This window comes from Colias philodice, chromosome 26, assembly GCF_061535455.1.
Source record: "Colias philodice isolate Cphi_HAF_F1 chromosome 26, ilColPhil1 Martin Lab GWU primary, whole genome shotgun sequence".
Taxonomy (NCBI): domain Eukaryota; kingdom Metazoa; phylum Arthropoda; class Insecta; order Lepidoptera; family Pieridae; genus Colias; species Colias philodice.
In genome coordinates this window covers 70,712-88,601 of record NC_143111.1, presented here as the reverse complement: position 1 = coordinate 88,601, position 17,890 = coordinate 70,712, and the positions used below count along the sequence as shown (strand labels likewise).

The window sequence follows — 17,890 nt, the reverse complement described above, 5'->3', positions numbered from 1 at the left end:
AATTGTTCACTTTAATAATGCAGTAGTAAATTTGGATAACAACAAAATGACATTTTTTTGTATGCAGTTCATTTTATTAATAAGAAACAATTGACGACGTTCATTTTATTTGAAAGAAAAACATCAAGAAAACGTTCGACGATAATATTGGTATGAAGTGCAATTTTTGTTTAAATAAATTTATTGTATTTGTTATAAGGAAATTAAGAAAAGGTAATTATATTATTTTCACGCCCACCGCTCGCCTGGCCCCGTGGCGTCGCTTCATTGAGCGCTGTTTGCAACATTACATAATAATACTGCGCAAATTTCCGACGCAGGCCTCAATAATGCAATGCTTTCATTCATAATATATAGAAATACAACGTTTTTATTTTACATGAATTTCAGTATTCATATATTATATACTTATTGTATAACACCAAAAATTAAACAACACAAACTAGATGAAAAAAATGTGCTAGACAAAAAAACAACTTCCCAAACTTTGTTGACTAATTGAAATTTTTCTTTAAATCTACTGACAGTTTTTACTATGAGTAGATATGTGTTTATAGAAAGGAAATTGTTTTCATTGGAAATAACCAGATTTACCAACTTAGTATTGCAAAAGTTGAAACCATCCGCTTATTGTTTATTTTTAAATTTCGAAAGCTATTGTAGAATAAAGAGCATTTTTCATACAATAATTTTTACGATCGTCTACAATCTAGATGCATTTAAATCACAGTCCTGACATATACGTTGTACATATAAATGTATCCAATAGATTACGTATATGATGTTTAACGTTCATGAGATATTATGCGTCTTTTCATTACATAAGAGTCCGACTATCCATTAAATTTTGCATGTTATTGCCTGTTTTTCAATTCGTCTCTCAATGACGGTGAAGCATTTCGCACTTATATCTTTGATATTTACAATAATCTATACAATTACACTTTTTTATACAGATTACATGCTGCTATTTAACTGTACACTATACACATTTAACGTTATAACGGGTATGTTAATACCAATAGCGATGACAGCATTAACATAATTTTTGCATGTTCCTAAACACAATAACGAGCCGCACGCGCAGGTCAAGATTAGCGGCTCCGATCTTCCATGACAGAGTTAATTTAAACAATGCAAAACATTATTAAAATATCAATAATTGTATCTATTTATATCTCTAACAAGGTATTGTTAGTGTTTCCCGTAATTAATTTTAACTATAGGTACAATATTAATAATTGTTTAACAACCATAATGTATGTTTTACTAGTATGTATATAAATATTACTGAGAAATAGATCACATCGATACCAATAGCACGATATCTATTATACAAGAGCAATTTGCCCCATCGTTATAGTAATTATAAAGATCAACAAATGCATGTTTTTTGTACATTCAAGTACTAGCAGTTAGCACATTATATTGAATATATGACATTTATTATGTAATCGTATTCCTAACTACATATTATGTTTTGTAAGTTACTTGTTAATTATTTGAACCTCAATTTTTTTTAGGGGCAACTTGTTTAATTGTAAAAAAGTTGGAATACCGCAATTCCTACCTATTGCATTATATACAAACGACATGCAAAACAAAAACTTAAGATTTGCATTTTAATAATTCGAAACTTCATAATATGTATTACAAAAGCCTCATTGCTTTATCTCACTTATAATTATAAATAGAGATCTAAATTAGCGACGATCTAAGTTATTATTGCGAATCGGAAATGTTTTATTTTATATTATATGTTATAGTTGTCATTTATGCATGGAACGTTGAGTAAATCCATATGCCGCGCTTATTACTCCATCTCTCATGTTATGATTCTGACAATAAGGTATTTGTCATATTTTGTACCGTATTGAATTGTTTTTTAAAGCTGTAGAATTGATATAATTTAATTTTGGAAATGATTTACTATGTGCCAAAAATGCTTTATGGTAAAGATACGATTAAACATTTGAAATGACTCACCGTCTCATTATCTCCATGAATTTATTAACCCTTCTCATATCTCACAATATAGTCACGCACTGTCCCGCCAAAGCCTCCGAGTGCACGAGTGGCGCAGGCGCAGGGCACTACCACCGAAGTGGTTCGCGAATTCGAGTGCCCGAAGCGACGTCATGTTCGGGGCCACTGACCGTAACGCGGCTACGTCACAATTTCACTCACCAAACTTTCGCTCTACTTTGCACTCTCGATTTTAATTGTTTTCACGACGACGCCTCGACCCCCCGCAGCGCAGCGCGAGCCTTGTGATGGGCGCTATCAGCGAGATCGTTCTTATGTACTCGCGTGACGGTCGATTGCTCAGCGCTTTTGTTCGCCGGCGTGGATGCGACTGCGAATGTGACTTGTAGTTATAAGCCCTCCCGATCGGCCGAGTCCCGCGGGCGAGCGGTCACGTGCGGACACAATAGGCGTAGCACACGAGATGCGATAGGGCGACTCAGGAACGCTTATCAACCAGATACCGCGGGTCACGTGGAGCGAAGCGCAAATAACACAAAAGTACAAAACCCAACGACGCATTTGTTTTCGTCCTAAAAAGCTAGATTTCACTGTGCGACCTCAATTATATAAATAAACAGCTGTTCAGGGTTAAAATCATATCAATTTTAATTATCAGAGAATACTAATTGCACAGCAACATCTACATACTTTACTTTGACCTATCAATATTCGATCCATAGTTTCCTAGATTAAGAGATTTATATTATTATTTATTATATCGTATGGTCATTTGTAAAAATATCACAGAATTTATGTAAACTAACCGATCACTAAAAATTTCATACATTATTTTCGGAACCAACTGTTATAATGACCCAGAATTGATAGCGTTTCTCTAAAAATACAATCCTTGAACTTTTCGAAGCATGGCGTGTCGACCCGATTGTGGTGAAACGTTTCCCAATTTTCTATACAATTCGTTTTGCAATCATGGCGTAGGAAAAGCGGATGAAAACACAATAATCAAACAAAAAACATTTTACCAACCACCAAATAAGTGCGTATGTTGAAATATTGAATACTAGAGTTGATAAGAGCAACAACAGTTTAGTGTTTATGTTGAGAATCATTGAACCCGAGAGGGAGTGTCACTACTCGCTCGGTGCGTGCGAGAGTTGATTATTAAATAAGAACTGACTCGTTATTATTGTAAACTACTAACTATTAATCAACCCAAGTTGTCTATTAAGTCTATTAGTTTAAAAGATAATAGCAAATGCTTAGCTTAATTATTTATACATGTTTTCCATTGAAAAGGTCGCACGTACAACGACTTGAACCAGTACCCGGTGTTCCCCTGGGTGCTCACCAACTACGAGAGCGAGGAGCTCGACCTCAGCCAACCGTCCAACTACAGAGACTTATCTAAGGTGACATTCGTATTCATAACATTAAGGTTAAGTTGACAAACTGAACCAAACAATATTAACAAAGTGCCTTTTTCAGCTCACATTCTAAATCTATATTCACACTGTGTCGTGATACATTTAAGGTGTTATCAAACCCATATATTCTGTATAAAGGCGTGAATACTTTAGACATCGCTCTTGTGATGTGTTCTGACGTGAACTACAATATATACGACTCTGATATCGTTCTAATGCATCACGACACAACACAGCACTAGTATAAATTCACACTTTTCTATGGCGTATCGTCTAATTCTGCACTTATATTTAGCATTTGTTTTTACTGTAATAGACTATGATCAATTTAACATGCCACTCTAGGTGAATATGTTACACCGTATTTTAAATGAGAATTATATTATGCATTGCTTAATGCAATTATGCATAAAGCCTTGCTTTTGATGTGTGAATATGTGAACAATTTAACTTCCAAACTGAAACAATCATTTTTCTTTTCTCTAACAAATATGTAACTAATATTATGATTTAATTGTTATTTTTAATTATTATTATAAGTGTAGGTTTATATAATTGTTGCATGTTGTGTTCGCTCTTAGAAGGCCGTCCAACTAAAAGTCACAAAGATTATGATTGTATTTTCACTATTTCTTAATGTTGGAACGTCCAGTTAGCGGACCAAATAAATAAAAAATAAAAAAAAGCTTTACAAACCTACATCTTAAAGAGTTGCGAAAATACCAACCGTTTCATCATCAATTTTCGAGATAATCAAATATAAGTCCCGATAAAAGGAAAGAGCTTATTAATTGCTAGTGAAATGTTTTGCAACAGATTTCCGCTTCACTCTTTATAGGAAGTGATAGTGTAAAGTTTATGAAGTTGCCTAGTTATGTGGTAAAGATGTTACATGTTGTGTGTGTGTGTGCAGCCGATCGGCGCGCTGAACCCGAGCCGGCGCGCCTACTTCGAGGAGCGCTACAACACGTGGGAGCACGAGTCCACGCCGCCCTTCCACTACGGCACGCACTACTCCACCGCCGCCTTCGTGCTCAACTGGCTCGTGCGCATCGTGAGTATCCACCACCCACCAGTCACCACATTACAATCCATCTGCGCCTTCACAGGGACACTCTGTCTATGGGCTTCTGGAATATTCCAGTAGGTACACACCTTCGTGGGAATATAAATTTTCGATTAGATCCAGTTTTTCCAGACTTAGCTAGACTACACATAAACTTACTACATCATTCACATCTTAATTCTTATTAAGTACCTTATTCACACCTAAAATTATTTTGTCATGTTTATGGCCCTTAGAGATAAAACATAATAATATGTTACCAGTTACGGCCCTGCCTTCATACGAAACTGATGAATACGCCGTTCGCACGGGAATAGAATGTTAGTCCGATTTCCCTGAGTTAGCATCCAAGCTTACGTCTTTATAATTATTAAAATGTATAAATTCATTCTTTAACTCCGGTCTGCATCGTGCAGACATGGGTGTAAAAGTCTCACTTTAGTCATTAAATGTAGTTCTAAGTAAATCTGAGTTTCTTTTGGGGCCTCCGGCTGCGGGAAATGTAATTTACCTTCATATTATTATGTTTGAGAATGAATGTTATTTTGAGCTTTTAATTGTTTCCAAACGAAGCTTATAAATTGAATCTCGAAATGTGTCACTCGTGCGGAGCCACGTTAAACGACTCGAAAGTGAAGTTATTAAGAGTTAATTGGCGAAAACGTTTATTATTTATGTGTGATCCTAATTTGAACTTACAAATACAACCTCGAGAGCTTTTAATAGAGCGGTCGCTCCACAAGCTGTGTAAATTTGTTGAATTGTTTGGAATTTGTATAATCCTAAATCAGATATTTTAAAAGCCTCTGGCTCCTGAGACACAGTGCTACATTATTATGTCAATAAAGATTTTGTTCTATTTTTTATTTATTTATAAAAGCTTTAACTTTACAGCTTAATCACTGGAAGTAATATTCCAAATAATTAAACTATTTGCATCTCGCTTATAAAGCTTTACAAGGAAGACAGCTCCGGCTAACAACCAATGAATATTTAAGTCCATTCATAAGACTAATCACATAACGAACTAAAAAATATCAATATTGAATCGCTTTGTATGATGAGTTGTTTTTTATCGCGAAAAATCCACGATTGATGGCACAGAATGCGAGCAATGTGCACAATGCACGAATGTGACATTCGTAGTAACCTTAGCATACATATTAAACAGACGTGTATCTGCTGCCACTGTCATTATGTAAATTTCTGTCACTATCAATTATCGTTTTATTAAGTTTCCTCGCCTATTGAGGTTTGCATGCTAATCCAAGGCGCCTTTGCCCTTTGGTAATACCCATCATATTCAGGTAACAGTAATTTCAATTCAAGTAAGTGCAAATTATGCATTTTTTCGGTAAAAAATTATGATTTAAGGAATATAGAGTATATAAGATGAATTCAATAAGATAAATCATTCTCCCGTTATAAAACGAACCTACCGCAACGCGGACGGCACACATGCGCGCGGAATAAAATTAAAAGTGTAATGAAATGTGACGCTCGGCGGCGTGATGTATGCGCTCCGTGACGACACTCAACACTTGTAATTTTTCATTCGAAACAAAACGTAAATAAAAACAATTTCAATTATTTGCCCTTCGGAGACGATACAGAATAAAAATGAATATTTTTTACTTGTTTACTTTCACCAAGTAGGTATTCTTTCGCGTTTATTTTTCAACCTACACATAATTTACTGATCGAAATGTTTTCACATTAACTAAGTATAAACATATTTTCAGTTGCTATCCAAATAATGCAATGAAAACACGATCATAAATTGTTGAAAGCATTAGCGAAGAAATGGTGTTGATAATGTTTATGGTAATGCTCATGTGACAGGCGCGGCACAATGCCGGCGAGCGTCGACAATAGAACGAGATCAAAGCGAGCTTTTGGTCAAATGCAATGCAGGAAGTGACAGCGTTTTTCAAACTTATACATTCACTCTTAAAAGCCCACGACTTGATATATCACTCAAGTGTGGACATGCTATGTTACTTTCCTTCCATATTAGATTCGAAATCATGAAAGAAGTAAACAGTAAAGTACATTGATATTTTCGAGTCTTCTATATATAGCTACGCTGTACGCAAAGTTATTTATTTCTGAAAATAGCGTAATAGTTGGAGTACTAGGGGCTCAGATAAATGCGGTGTAATTCTTTGAAAAACACTGATATAAATCACTGTAAATTACTTGTATAAGTGGAACATAAGAGTGGTGTCAAAACAATCTACGCTGTAGTCGCGACGCGCGCCGACAGATGCCATAGAGCCACCTCACACCAATGCAGGGAAAATATGTCTCAAATAGAAATTATTCCTTCTCCATAGCTATTGGGTGTGACACCTTCACCTTGGCTGCGTTTGATTAAGGAAAGGATCGTAATTGTTACGACAAAGTCATGAACACTTGCGACATCCGGATATGGAGTGCGTTAATTTGTCGCAGCGAACTTGTGATAGGAAATTAAAAGTAACCGGGGTAATTTCTCTCTAAGTACCTGCGTTTATGTTTAACCTTTCATTGAGATCTTTCCGGTATCCTTTTTAACAATAACATTGTACATCGATAACCTTTTGTTTTTTTACCTTCATCGTGCGTACGAACAATTATCTAGTTATACACAGATGTAATAGATCAAAAAGTGACGGAATCGTGGCATCTATTTTGAATGAAATAAGTATATTGATAAGTTCTATAAAAAAATGAAAAATCCATTTTATCCACTGCACAACATTCATTCAATTATTTCCACTTCTTTTCACTCATCATGAACAATTTACGCGAATATCGATAGTATACCAATTACTTCAAATAATATGATAATATAAACTTATGATATTGTAAAACTATCCACCAGGAGCCGATGACGACGATGTTCCTGGCGCTGCACGGCGGCAAGTTCGACCACCCCAACCGGCTGTTCTCATCCATCGCGCTGTCCTGGAAGAACTGCCAGCGAGACACCTCTGATGTTAAGGTACGGCTTTTAGTAATGTGTTATAATTTGTAACTCTCGTGTTTTGTGTAGAGCAATAGGGAAATATATTAAGAACATAAAAACTATCAACTACTGCCTAAAAACGTCACAACAATCACGTACGATTTCGATTACTTCAACAAAACGCCTTGTGAGAGAAAACTTCCACTTGAACATTTCAGTTTTTACTACTTATTTTGATTGCCGGAAGTTTGTCGTTTGGTACGTTGAACTTTTTGCAATCACGTTGTATCATTTATGGGCAAAAAATCTTTTGTCGAGTTCACAAATTATAGCATCACACATTGTGTCGCGAAATACGAGATGTCATCGAAAAACATCATAACAATATTTATTTACCGCTAATGTTTACACAAACATTGTATGGGAATCACGATTTGGACATTTAGTTGAGGTAGCTGGTATATTATAATGATTATATCAATTATCATCCAGAAAACGTCATCAATTGCGTCACTAAATTCGACTTTGTTAAACTATCTTTTACGATAATTAGTCATACACTAAAAATATGATGTGCATTAATTAATTGTTGTATTGAATACTTAAAACTACTCGATATATATCGCTATTATTGAGCTTCGAATGTCGTCTCTATACGGATCCTAATCTTCTTCAAAAACCACGCCGTCCATAACATAGTGGAAACATAATGAAAACGAGGAGATTGTTTCTGATTTCACCGCGAACAGATTACCAGACGCGACAGGGAACTTTGTTTTATAATAATATTATGTAAAGATTTGTTTGAACAGTTTGTCGTGGTGGTGGTTCGCAGGAGCTGATCCCGGAGCTGTTCTTCCTGCCGGAGATGCTGGTGAACGGGTCGGGGCTGGCGCTGGGGCTGGCGGACGCGCGCGGCGACGTGGCGCTGCCGCCGTGGGCCGCCTCGCCCGAGGAGTTCGTGCGCCTGCACCGCATGGCGCTCGAGTCCGAGTTCGTGTCCTGTCAGCTGCACCAGTGGATCGACCTCATCTTCGGGTACAAGCAGAGAGGTATATATCGTGTGCCACATAATATAATACTAAAGCAGTTTGACAAATAGACGAAAAATATTCGTAATCTAAGAGTTAAAATACATCGTGAGCGTTTGCTACAGTAATTGAAGAAAATTACACATTTCATGTTGTTATGCTCGAGCGTCTCCTAATCATGATGCATTAGTTTTCAGTCGCTCGTGGTGGAAAAAAAATATTAAATTTTCCTCGTATCAAGTACTTCGCTAACACACCATAATTTTATTGTTTTCAAATCTATTTTTGTAAGTGGTATAATTTTGTCGCAATGATAACTTCGTGGTTGTATCGACGCAGGGCCGGAGGCGGTGCGCGCCACGAACGTGTTCTACTACCTGACGTACGAGGGCGGCGTGCGGCTGGAGGCGCTGGGCGACGGCGTGACGCGCGCCGCCGTGGAGGAGCAGATCCGCAGCTTCGGGCAGACGCCGGCGCAGCTGCTGAGCGAGCCGCACCCGCCGCGCGCCTCGGCGCTGCACCTGGCGCCGCTCATGTTCGCGGCCGCGCCCGACGACGTGTGCCTGCGCCTCAAGCTGCCCTCCAACGCGCCCGTCGTGCACGTCTCCGCCAACACCTACCCGCAGCTCGCCATGCCCGCCGCCGTCACGGTACGCTACACGGTCGTGATCATATTCACGACTACGATCATGATAATCGCGATCACTTTGACAGTCGTGTATGATCACAATAAATTAACACACTTGGAAGTTACTATATTCGTAACATTTTAATATGTATAGTGTATACTGATAATCGCTATTATTCCTCATCAAATCAATTCAATCACTTATAAAAAAATGTATAATTCCAAAATGTGAAATTTCTATTTTGTAAATTTAAATTTTTACAAAGTTGTCAAAGATTAATGTGAACATTGTACATACATATTATATTATAAGATACTAGATTTCCGCCCGCGGCTTCGCCCGCGTTTTCAAAGGAAAATCCGCATAGTTCCCGTTCCCGTGGGATTTCCGGGATAAAACCTACCCTATGTGTTAATCCAAGTTACCTTCTATATGTGTGCTAAATTTCATTGTAATCGGTTCAGTAGTATTTGCGTGAAAGAGTAACAAACACACACACACACATCCTCACAAACTTTCGCATTTATAATATTAGTAGGATTAAAACTGCTTTTTACATTATCTATGATTAAATTTTTTAATTTATCTATCAAATTAAATACTTAATTAAATAAATACATATTAAATACTTAATAATATTACCTTCACAATCGCCTAACAACGGTTTAGAGCAATCTTCCGTATCCTCTCCCATCTCACGGAACCGTTGTATTAAGTTCTCTTCTGAATTATTTCTGAGAAAAACGAAATATAAGGTTATTTATTATGCATACCATGTTTAAGTATAAATTTATAGTTGAATCGTTTCTATCGCCTTAAATACGTATTTTATCGTAATTTATCACTTGAAATTTTCCCCACAAAGAGAAATTTTCCTGACGTATATAAATTCTCCTGTCTTATCGAAATTTTCCCGACTTATGGATTTTTCCTGACTTATAGAAATTTTTGCAGCAAAGAGAAATTTTCCTCACGCATAGAAATTTTCCTGGCTTATTGAAATTTTCCTGGCTTATAGAAATTTTCCCGACTTATGTAATTTTTCCTGACGTATAGAATTTTTCCTGACATGTAGAAATTTTCCCGACGCATAGAAATTTTCCTGGCTTATAGAATTTTTCCTGACGGATAGAAATTTTCATTCCTTATGGAAATTTTCCAGCTAATAGAAATTTTCCCGACTTATGGATTTTGCCTGGCGTATAGAAATTTTCCTGACTTATACAAATTTTTCCTGGCTTATAAACATTTTCCTGGCGTATAGAAATTTTCCTGGCTTATAAACAATTTCCTGACTTATAGAAATTTTCGTGGCTTATAAACATTTTCCTGACTTATACAAATTTTCCTGGCGTATAGAAATTTTCCTGGCGTATAGAAATTTTTCTGACTTATAAACATTTTCCTGACTTATAGAAATTTTCCTGGCGTATTTTTCCTTGCTTATAGACATTTTCCTGACTTATACAAATTTTCCTTATCTATATCAATTTTCCTGACAATTTCATTGAAATTTTTCTTGTTTATAGAAATTTTCCTGGCGTATACAAATTTTCTTTATGGATTTATTCTGATCTCAGTATCTGCATAGCTAGCGAACGTATAAACTCGCCTGATCGTTCAGCGGTCGGCGCTTTCACCAGGGCCTTGGAATTATGGAATTATATTTAATTTCATGAACAATATCATCATCATCATTTTTATTGAAAACAATAATTTATTCATATATTTTTCTTTGCCCGCGGATTCCCCTGATGTTGAATTCGCATATTTAGTATGAGTCGTTTCACCGCTGTCAAAAGTTACCCATGGCCATGTCACTTTAAAACGAATAAACACACTTTCACGTTTATAATATTACTAGAGGTCCGCCCCGGCTTCGCCCGCGGTACATATTTCGCAATAAAAGGTAGCCTATGTCCTCTGGGGTATCAAAATATCTCCATACCAAATTTAATGCAAATCGGTTCAGTAGTTTAGGCGTGATTGAGACAGACAGATAGAGTTACTTTCGCATTTATAATATTAGTATGGATTTGTGTTCGTATGAATGTATGTACACGTGTACGTATGTGTGTGGCAGGTGTCGGCGGCGCGCGCGTTCGCGGCGCACCGCTGGGTGGGCGGCGGGTGCGCGCACGCGGCGCAGCGCCACCAGGAGCACGCGCCGCCGCCCAGCCCGCTCGTCATGGACCCCGTCTGGGGTGAGTCCACTTGATTACTTATAAGTTATAACTGTGATGCACGGGCGAATGTGTGTGCAGCTATCATATTTTTTGTAATTTTACCAGCTAGCTTTTATTATCGAAAAATAAATGTTAATCTAATCGTTCGCATATAAATTTAATTTACGCAAACCACTTCTTTATATTATAGAATTAGTATTTCTTAAATTATGAATTCGATTTATAAATTAAAGTTTTTGGAATATAATATACATGTTTTATGCGTGAATTCTTCCAGCTGCGGGTGGTTCAGCAGCGCTGTCCCGACGGCAGCTCGGCGACAACTTCTCGCAGCGCGTGCGCGCGCGCACCAACTGCTTCGTCACGACGGTCGACTCGCGCTTCCTCATCGCCGCCGGCTTCTGGGACAACAGCTTCCGCGTCTTCTCAACAGACACCGGTATATTATTTCACTTGTTTATCTTCTTTGACGTGAAACATCTATAGGTGCACTCAAAACCGATTTCTAGTATAGTGACGCGGCGCCACGCTATATAATAATTATTTTTACAAAATAAATAATAATCATCAGCCAAGCGTCCAGTGGGCAGTGCACACATTATTTTTTCTAAAATTCAAACTGATTATAATAATTATCAATTAATAATTGACGTTAGTCGTTAATAATTATGATCACAGTCAAATATAAATAAAAATTATTATGGTTATGACTGCGATTCTGTTTATAACCATAATCGTGGTTATAATCATGATCGTGTCTGTGACCCGTGATCGTGACTATAGCTGACGATAGCAGTGACAGAAGATTAAGTCAAAACTTGTGGTCATTTTGAAAATTATGTCGTATGTTTTATATTATGTTATGTAGTTATTGAATACAACATGACAAATTTAAAATCCACGATGCAACTACATACATGCTATGTATAATTATTGATGATTGTGTTTTATCCGATTTTTTTTTATTATTATTTCAAAAAACCTATATACGTGTGTATTTTGGTATTACAGCGAAGATAGTGCAGATAATATTCGGTCACTACGGCGTGGTGACGTGCGTGTCGCGCTCCGAGTGCAACATCACGTCCGACTGCTACATCGCGTCCGGCTCCGAGGACTGCACCGTGCTGCTCTGGCACTGGTACTACTTATATGTACTATTTATAATTATATTTCATTGAAATCATTGTTGAAAGTAACGATCGAGATCAACATAAAAATATATCTATAAATTATTAAAAAAAAAAGAGTACTTTTTCATTAACTTTACTAATAATTATAGACATAAAGGCATTCATTCCTATCTACCATGAAAATGGAAATACATTGTATATTTAAGTATGCACATGCGTAACTCTGTACGTAATACGTGCACCAAGTGCACGCAAGCATAAGTGCGTGTATAATGTTTTATACAAGTGTGTGTACGTGCATGTGTACAAGTGTATGTACGTGCTCGTGTACAAGTGTATGTACGTACATGTCCACACGTGTGGTGTGCAGGTCGGCCCGCGCGGGCGGCATCGTGGGCGAGGGCGACACGCCGGCGCCGCGCGTCACGCTGACGGGACACGACGCGCCCGTCAACGCCGTGCTCGTGTCCGCCGAGCTCGGCCTCGTCATCTCCTCCTCCGTCAGTGAGTATCGCACGCATAGATAAGCCTGTAACACGTTAAATTTATTCTTGTTTTTGATTGTAAAGGCAAAAATACTCGAAAAGACTTGCAATTTAGAATATTTATGAAGTTTGGCTCGAGTTAAGTTACTTAATAAAGTGTCAACACATTGTCAACTGAAACGTCTTTTTCTATTTTAAATTAACAAAGGAAAATAATTATTTGACCTCATGTTTGACGTTATTCAGCGCTTACGACATTTTAAAATAAGATGATTTAGACTGAAAATTTGAATGAAAATTTTAATTTTTAAAAAGCAAAAAAAATACTTAATTTTTGATCTAGTTTTGATTAAAATAAAAAAAAACAAGTAGTATAAAATTTTAAAATGTTGTCAATTCATGCTCTAAACAAACATTACAAAGAAACGGTGTGTGTTGTGTGCAGACGGGCCGGTGCTGATCCACACGACGTTCGGCGAGCTGCTGCGCGCGCTGCGCGGCGCGGCGGGCGCGGGCCCGCAGCAGCTGGCGCTGTCCCGCGAGGGCGTGCTCGTGGTGGCCTACGCGCGCGGACACCTCGCCGCCTTCACGCTCAACGGCCGCCGCCTGCGGCACGAGACGCACAACGACAACTTCCAGGTGAATAGCGCACGGATACTCATTATTTTTGGTCATTTCAAAACTGAAGCCTGTTTAGTTTCAAATTTTGGTTTAGTTTTGACGATTTGAAGGTGATTTTTAGTTTTATTTAAAAAAAATGTGTGCGTGTACACACGTAAGAAGTGAAACTTCATTATGACTTTAATTTTCAAAAAATAATTTACTATATGCAACTTTACAGAAATACGTCGAATCACGCGTGGTAGGTATAAAAAAAAGATGGCGCGTAAATTTTTTCCAACCCCGATAAAGAAGTTTTACTTTTACTGTTCACTTTGTATAATGAGTGCAATGATATTATAATATATAGAAACAAGAGGTAGATACGTCATCAACGCACCAAAATTGCTTCCGTGAATTGGTCCTATTTGGGACCAATGCAATCAGTCAGATTGTCACCGGTCCCAGTGAGCGCATGTGCCGATAGGTACATTAAAGTTGTCGAAAATGCCTTCCTGTGTGTTCAGAAAGTGCACGTAATTCGTGCAAAAAAATAAAGAAAGATAAAGGAATATCATATCACAGGAAAATATATTAAATTATTACAGTTTATGAGTAAAAATAACAATTTACAATTCTTTATGAATGACACATGCTTGACACTTGTATTTAAATAATGAAAGGGATAAAACATTGCTTCAATCACTAGTGTGACAAAGCTAGCGTACACTGTGTTCAAAGATTATCATGTAGATACGATTATTGAAAATAGAACGGTTATTTTATTAATTTCGATTTGGGTAAATACTAAATACTTGATCTTATCTTAATACTATTATAAAGGCGAAAGTTTGTATGGATGTATGGATGTAAGGATGTATGGATGTATGGATGTATGGATGTTTGTTACTCTTTCACGTAAAAGCTACTGAACCGATTACAATGAAATTTAGCACACATATAGAGGGTAACTTGGATTAACACATAGGATAGGTTTTATCCCGGAAATCCCACGGGAACGGGAACTATGCGGGTTTTCCTTTGAAAACGCGGGCGAAGCCGCGGGCGGAAATCTAGTTATTTTTATATTTAAATCCACACAGTGCATGTAATTAACAAATATATCTATTTATTATATATACAAAGAAATCGTGATGGCAAAAATGTTTTTTTGCAATAATGATGTTGAATATACGTATACATTAAAGAAAAGATTATCGCTACTGACGAAAAATGCTATTTGCTTTTCTGTAAATAGCTATTGAACATAAATTTTATTTGTGTTTTAGATAAAAAAGGCTTATACTTCATCCTTTCTTTTATTTCATCCTTTTTTTACACGCTTTATATTAGCTTCACCTGTATGTTTGTTTGTTTGTAACCGACTTCTTTGGGCGCGATTTTGACCCACTTTAAACCGCCAGATTTCGTTCAAACTTTGTAGATTTATTGAGGACCGATGACAATACACTAATTTGATAAAATTTTCTATTTTTTAGTTCGGTTTTCTATAAAAAGCGTGTTTTTTTTAGTTTTTTTAAACTATTATTATTTCATCTAGGCACCACTATTATTATATCCTACAAGTTGGAGTGATGACCTTGTACGGGTTTCGGGAACTGCCTTGAAACGAATAGCGTAAGATCGGTCTTTATGGAATTCTATAAGGAGGACTATGCTCAGCAGTGGGTGTTTATCGGGTGAAATGATGATGACCGAAAACGAACACCACAGCTAGTAATAAATTCTTAATACAGTTATATCTCCAAAAAAGTTTGTTCATTTTAATACAACATCATAATAATAATTAAATAGTAAATGAAATTGTCACATTTGTTTACTTGTGCAGGAAACGTAACATCTATAACATTGAACCTTCTGTGTCGTTAGTCTATGCCAATTACCATGGCAACTATTTGTTTATTTATATTTAATTGGTGAATTCTTATGACTTTTGCTTACACCTGCGCGGAAGTTACAAACTATCTTTGTCTTTTTTGTTTATATCATTTTATTAGAGCCATCTCTCTTATACAGTCTGTGAATGTAATAAATTAAGTAAAATGATACTTGTATTTGTGTGTGCCTGACACTGCATATGAAGCATTTTTTTTGGATATATTGTGAGTATATAACGTATCTATACATAAAATATCATTGAATGAGTGTGTGTATATCCAGTGCCTGGCGCTGTCGCGGTGCGGCGAGTACCTGGTGTGCGGCGGCGACGCGGGCGTGGTGGAGGTGTGGCGCGCCTGCACGCTGGCGCCGCTGTACGCCTTCCCGCCCGCCGGCGCGCCCGTGTGCTCGCTCGCGCTCTCGCACGACCAGCGGTCAGTATGCGTGTGTGCCGTGTGAAACATCTACAAAACGAACATTTTTTTTCATTGTCATAGTAACAAAACATAACCACAACAAAAATGAAAAAAAAACATAAAATTCTTATAGATTCAGATCAACCGACGGCTGACCGCCCATTACTAGACTTAACGGTCACTCGTTCGCGCCCTCGCTCACACTCACTCACACTAAGCTTTCATTATTACATATTTTTTTAATTTTTTAGCAAAATACCGATCGCCACGGCTTTCTCTCTAGCGTACCTGTGAGCGATATCGGTATCGATTCTGGATAGTTTAAATAAAAAAACCTTAAATATTTTCAGATTCCTGTTGGCCGGCCTAGAGAACGGCTCGCTGGTGGTGTTCCACATCGACTTCAACAGATGGCACCACGAGTACCAACAGCGCTACTAAGCGTCTACGGCTACGGCGACCGACGCGGCTTTTCATTCCATTTATATGTTCCAATCGTATTTGAAGAATTGCTTCATTCAGTATACGCTAATAAACCTTTTAATATCCCTTAATGTTTGATTTCTTTTTGTTTGATTATTTTTTGCGTACCTAATCCTTCATTTGTATATAATATGTTAAAAATATAGTGCAACGTTTAGAAATGAGTTGGAATACATTGAGGCGCCGCGTTCGGTCGCCGGCTCCGGCCGCTCGCAAGATTCGCAAATTGTTAATAATGTACTTAATAAAATAGGGAAAGGTGGAGTTCTATCGTGTGACGTCACGATACTTGATGCTATAGTGTAACTTTAGTTTTAGTTGCGATTTGAGGATTTTAGAACTCTGTTCGTTTCGTTTCGTCGTTTCTATTTTTATATAATGTGACATTTAAATATTTTTAATAATTTAAATCACACCCTTAATATTACCTATATATTATCGATGTTCTTTTACAGCATCTATGTACAAAATGATGAAGTCAAAATATATACTTAATTTGTTATTTAATTAAAGTTTATTTGATAGTTATAAGTGAAGGCATTATATAATAAATAATTACATTCCATTTCGATTTGATTGTATATAATGGTTTCTCGTATGTTATGTTAGTGCCATAGGTGAATTGTGACGACGGCGAGAATAGTTAATATATTTTATAATTATTTGGGCCAGAAATTTCAGAATATTCGGAACTAATCTGAAAGCTGTTATGATAGATTTCAGTTGTTATATTGAGATGCTTTTATCTATGATTGCAATGTACTTAAATTATTAATTGTGAAATACTGGTCTTACTTTATTTTCTATTGCTTTGTTTTATATATGAAATTTACCTGTTTCTTTACTTGCGTCCATGTACTTAGTATTATTTTATTTTATTATTGTCTTTCTATACATTCCTTTTATACGGCTGTTGTCATATTTATTTATTTTAAATTTTTTCTACGTCTTTGGTGTCGGGTAAACTAGTATTTAATTTATACGAAATTATTCTAATTGTTATTATTTACATCATTGTTTTAATTTTTATTAAAGGGTCATATTGACTTTATTTGCTTTTTATTTATTTTTGTCCTTCTCCTTCGACTAAGTTACGTAATGTAGCAAGTAATAGTGAGGTTATCGTGCGAGGAAAAGCGACGGTGCCGACGGACAGATGTCCATTTTGTTACTTTCGCCGATTGTCAATAAATTGTTATGAATAAGAAATATTTATAATATTATAATGTTGTGTAAGCGCGCTGCGGCCGATACGTGTAGAATAGTTGTAAGCGAATGTTATGTAACGCGATACGATATAGTCTATGAGCCATATTTTTGCATCGGATTCACTCGCACCGCTCCTTCCGTTCTGTGATGTAGGCTTAACACCGCACTCTAGATGTTAATATAGATCTATCCGATTCTCTGTGCCAAACATATATTTACGAAAAAATCTAAACGACTCTAAATTAAAACTCTCTGCCTTCATCGACTTTCCTATTAATGTAGTCATTTAAAATAAATTGGTAGATTTAATAGATCGAATACCGAGTAGTTTGTTGATATTACTGCGTAGATTTCTAGCGGATTCTTGCCGCTTAGATACCTAATTGTAAA

The 17,890-nt window shown here is 36.8% G+C and overlaps 2 protein-coding genes across 4 annotated transcripts in view; one reads left to right on the top strand and one right to left on the bottom strand.

Annotated features, from left to right (window-relative positions):
* LOC149476697 (trehalose transporter 1-like protein) overlaps positions 1 to 2,414 on the bottom strand; it is a 35,221-nt gene extending 32,807 nt beyond the window's left edge. Inside the window, exon 1 of the mRNA XM_089711213.1 lies at positions 1,987 to 2,414. Within this exon, the coding sequence (XP_089567339.1) occupies positions 1,987 to 2,024 (38 nt within the window). The 5' untranslated portion in view covers positions 2,025 to 2,414. The remainder of the gene's footprint in view (positions 1 to 1,986) is intronic.
* The window catches only part of rg (A kinase anchor protein rugose), a 385,845-nt gene extending 368,503 nt beyond the window's left edge, over positions 1 to 17,342 (top strand). For all 3 annotated transcript variants that reach the window (XM_089711107.1, XM_089711106.1, XM_089711108.1), the window contains 12 exons: positions 3,286 to 3,398; positions 4,327 to 4,467; positions 7,346 to 7,465; positions 8,265 to 8,481; positions 8,800 to 9,110; positions 11,173 to 11,293; positions 11,553 to 11,714; positions 12,287 to 12,416; positions 12,779 to 12,912; positions 13,339 to 13,532; positions 15,675 to 15,826; positions 16,159 to 17,342. In XM_089711107.1, coding sequence (XP_089567233.1) covers positions 3,286 to 3,398; positions 4,327 to 4,467; positions 7,346 to 7,465; positions 8,265 to 8,481; positions 8,800 to 9,110; positions 11,173 to 11,293; positions 11,553 to 11,714; positions 12,287 to 12,416; positions 12,779 to 12,912; positions 13,339 to 13,532; positions 15,675 to 15,826; positions 16,159 to 16,249 — 1,886 coding nt within the window. In that variant the 3' untranslated portion in view covers positions 16,250 to 17,342. The remainder of the gene's footprint in view (positions 1 to 3,285; positions 3,399 to 4,326; positions 4,468 to 7,345; positions 7,466 to 8,264; positions 8,482 to 8,799; positions 9,111 to 11,172; positions 11,294 to 11,552; positions 11,715 to 12,286; positions 12,417 to 12,778; positions 12,913 to 13,338; positions 13,533 to 15,674; positions 15,827 to 16,158) is intronic.
* The last annotated feature ends 548 nt before the right edge of the window (positions 17,343 to 17,890 follow it).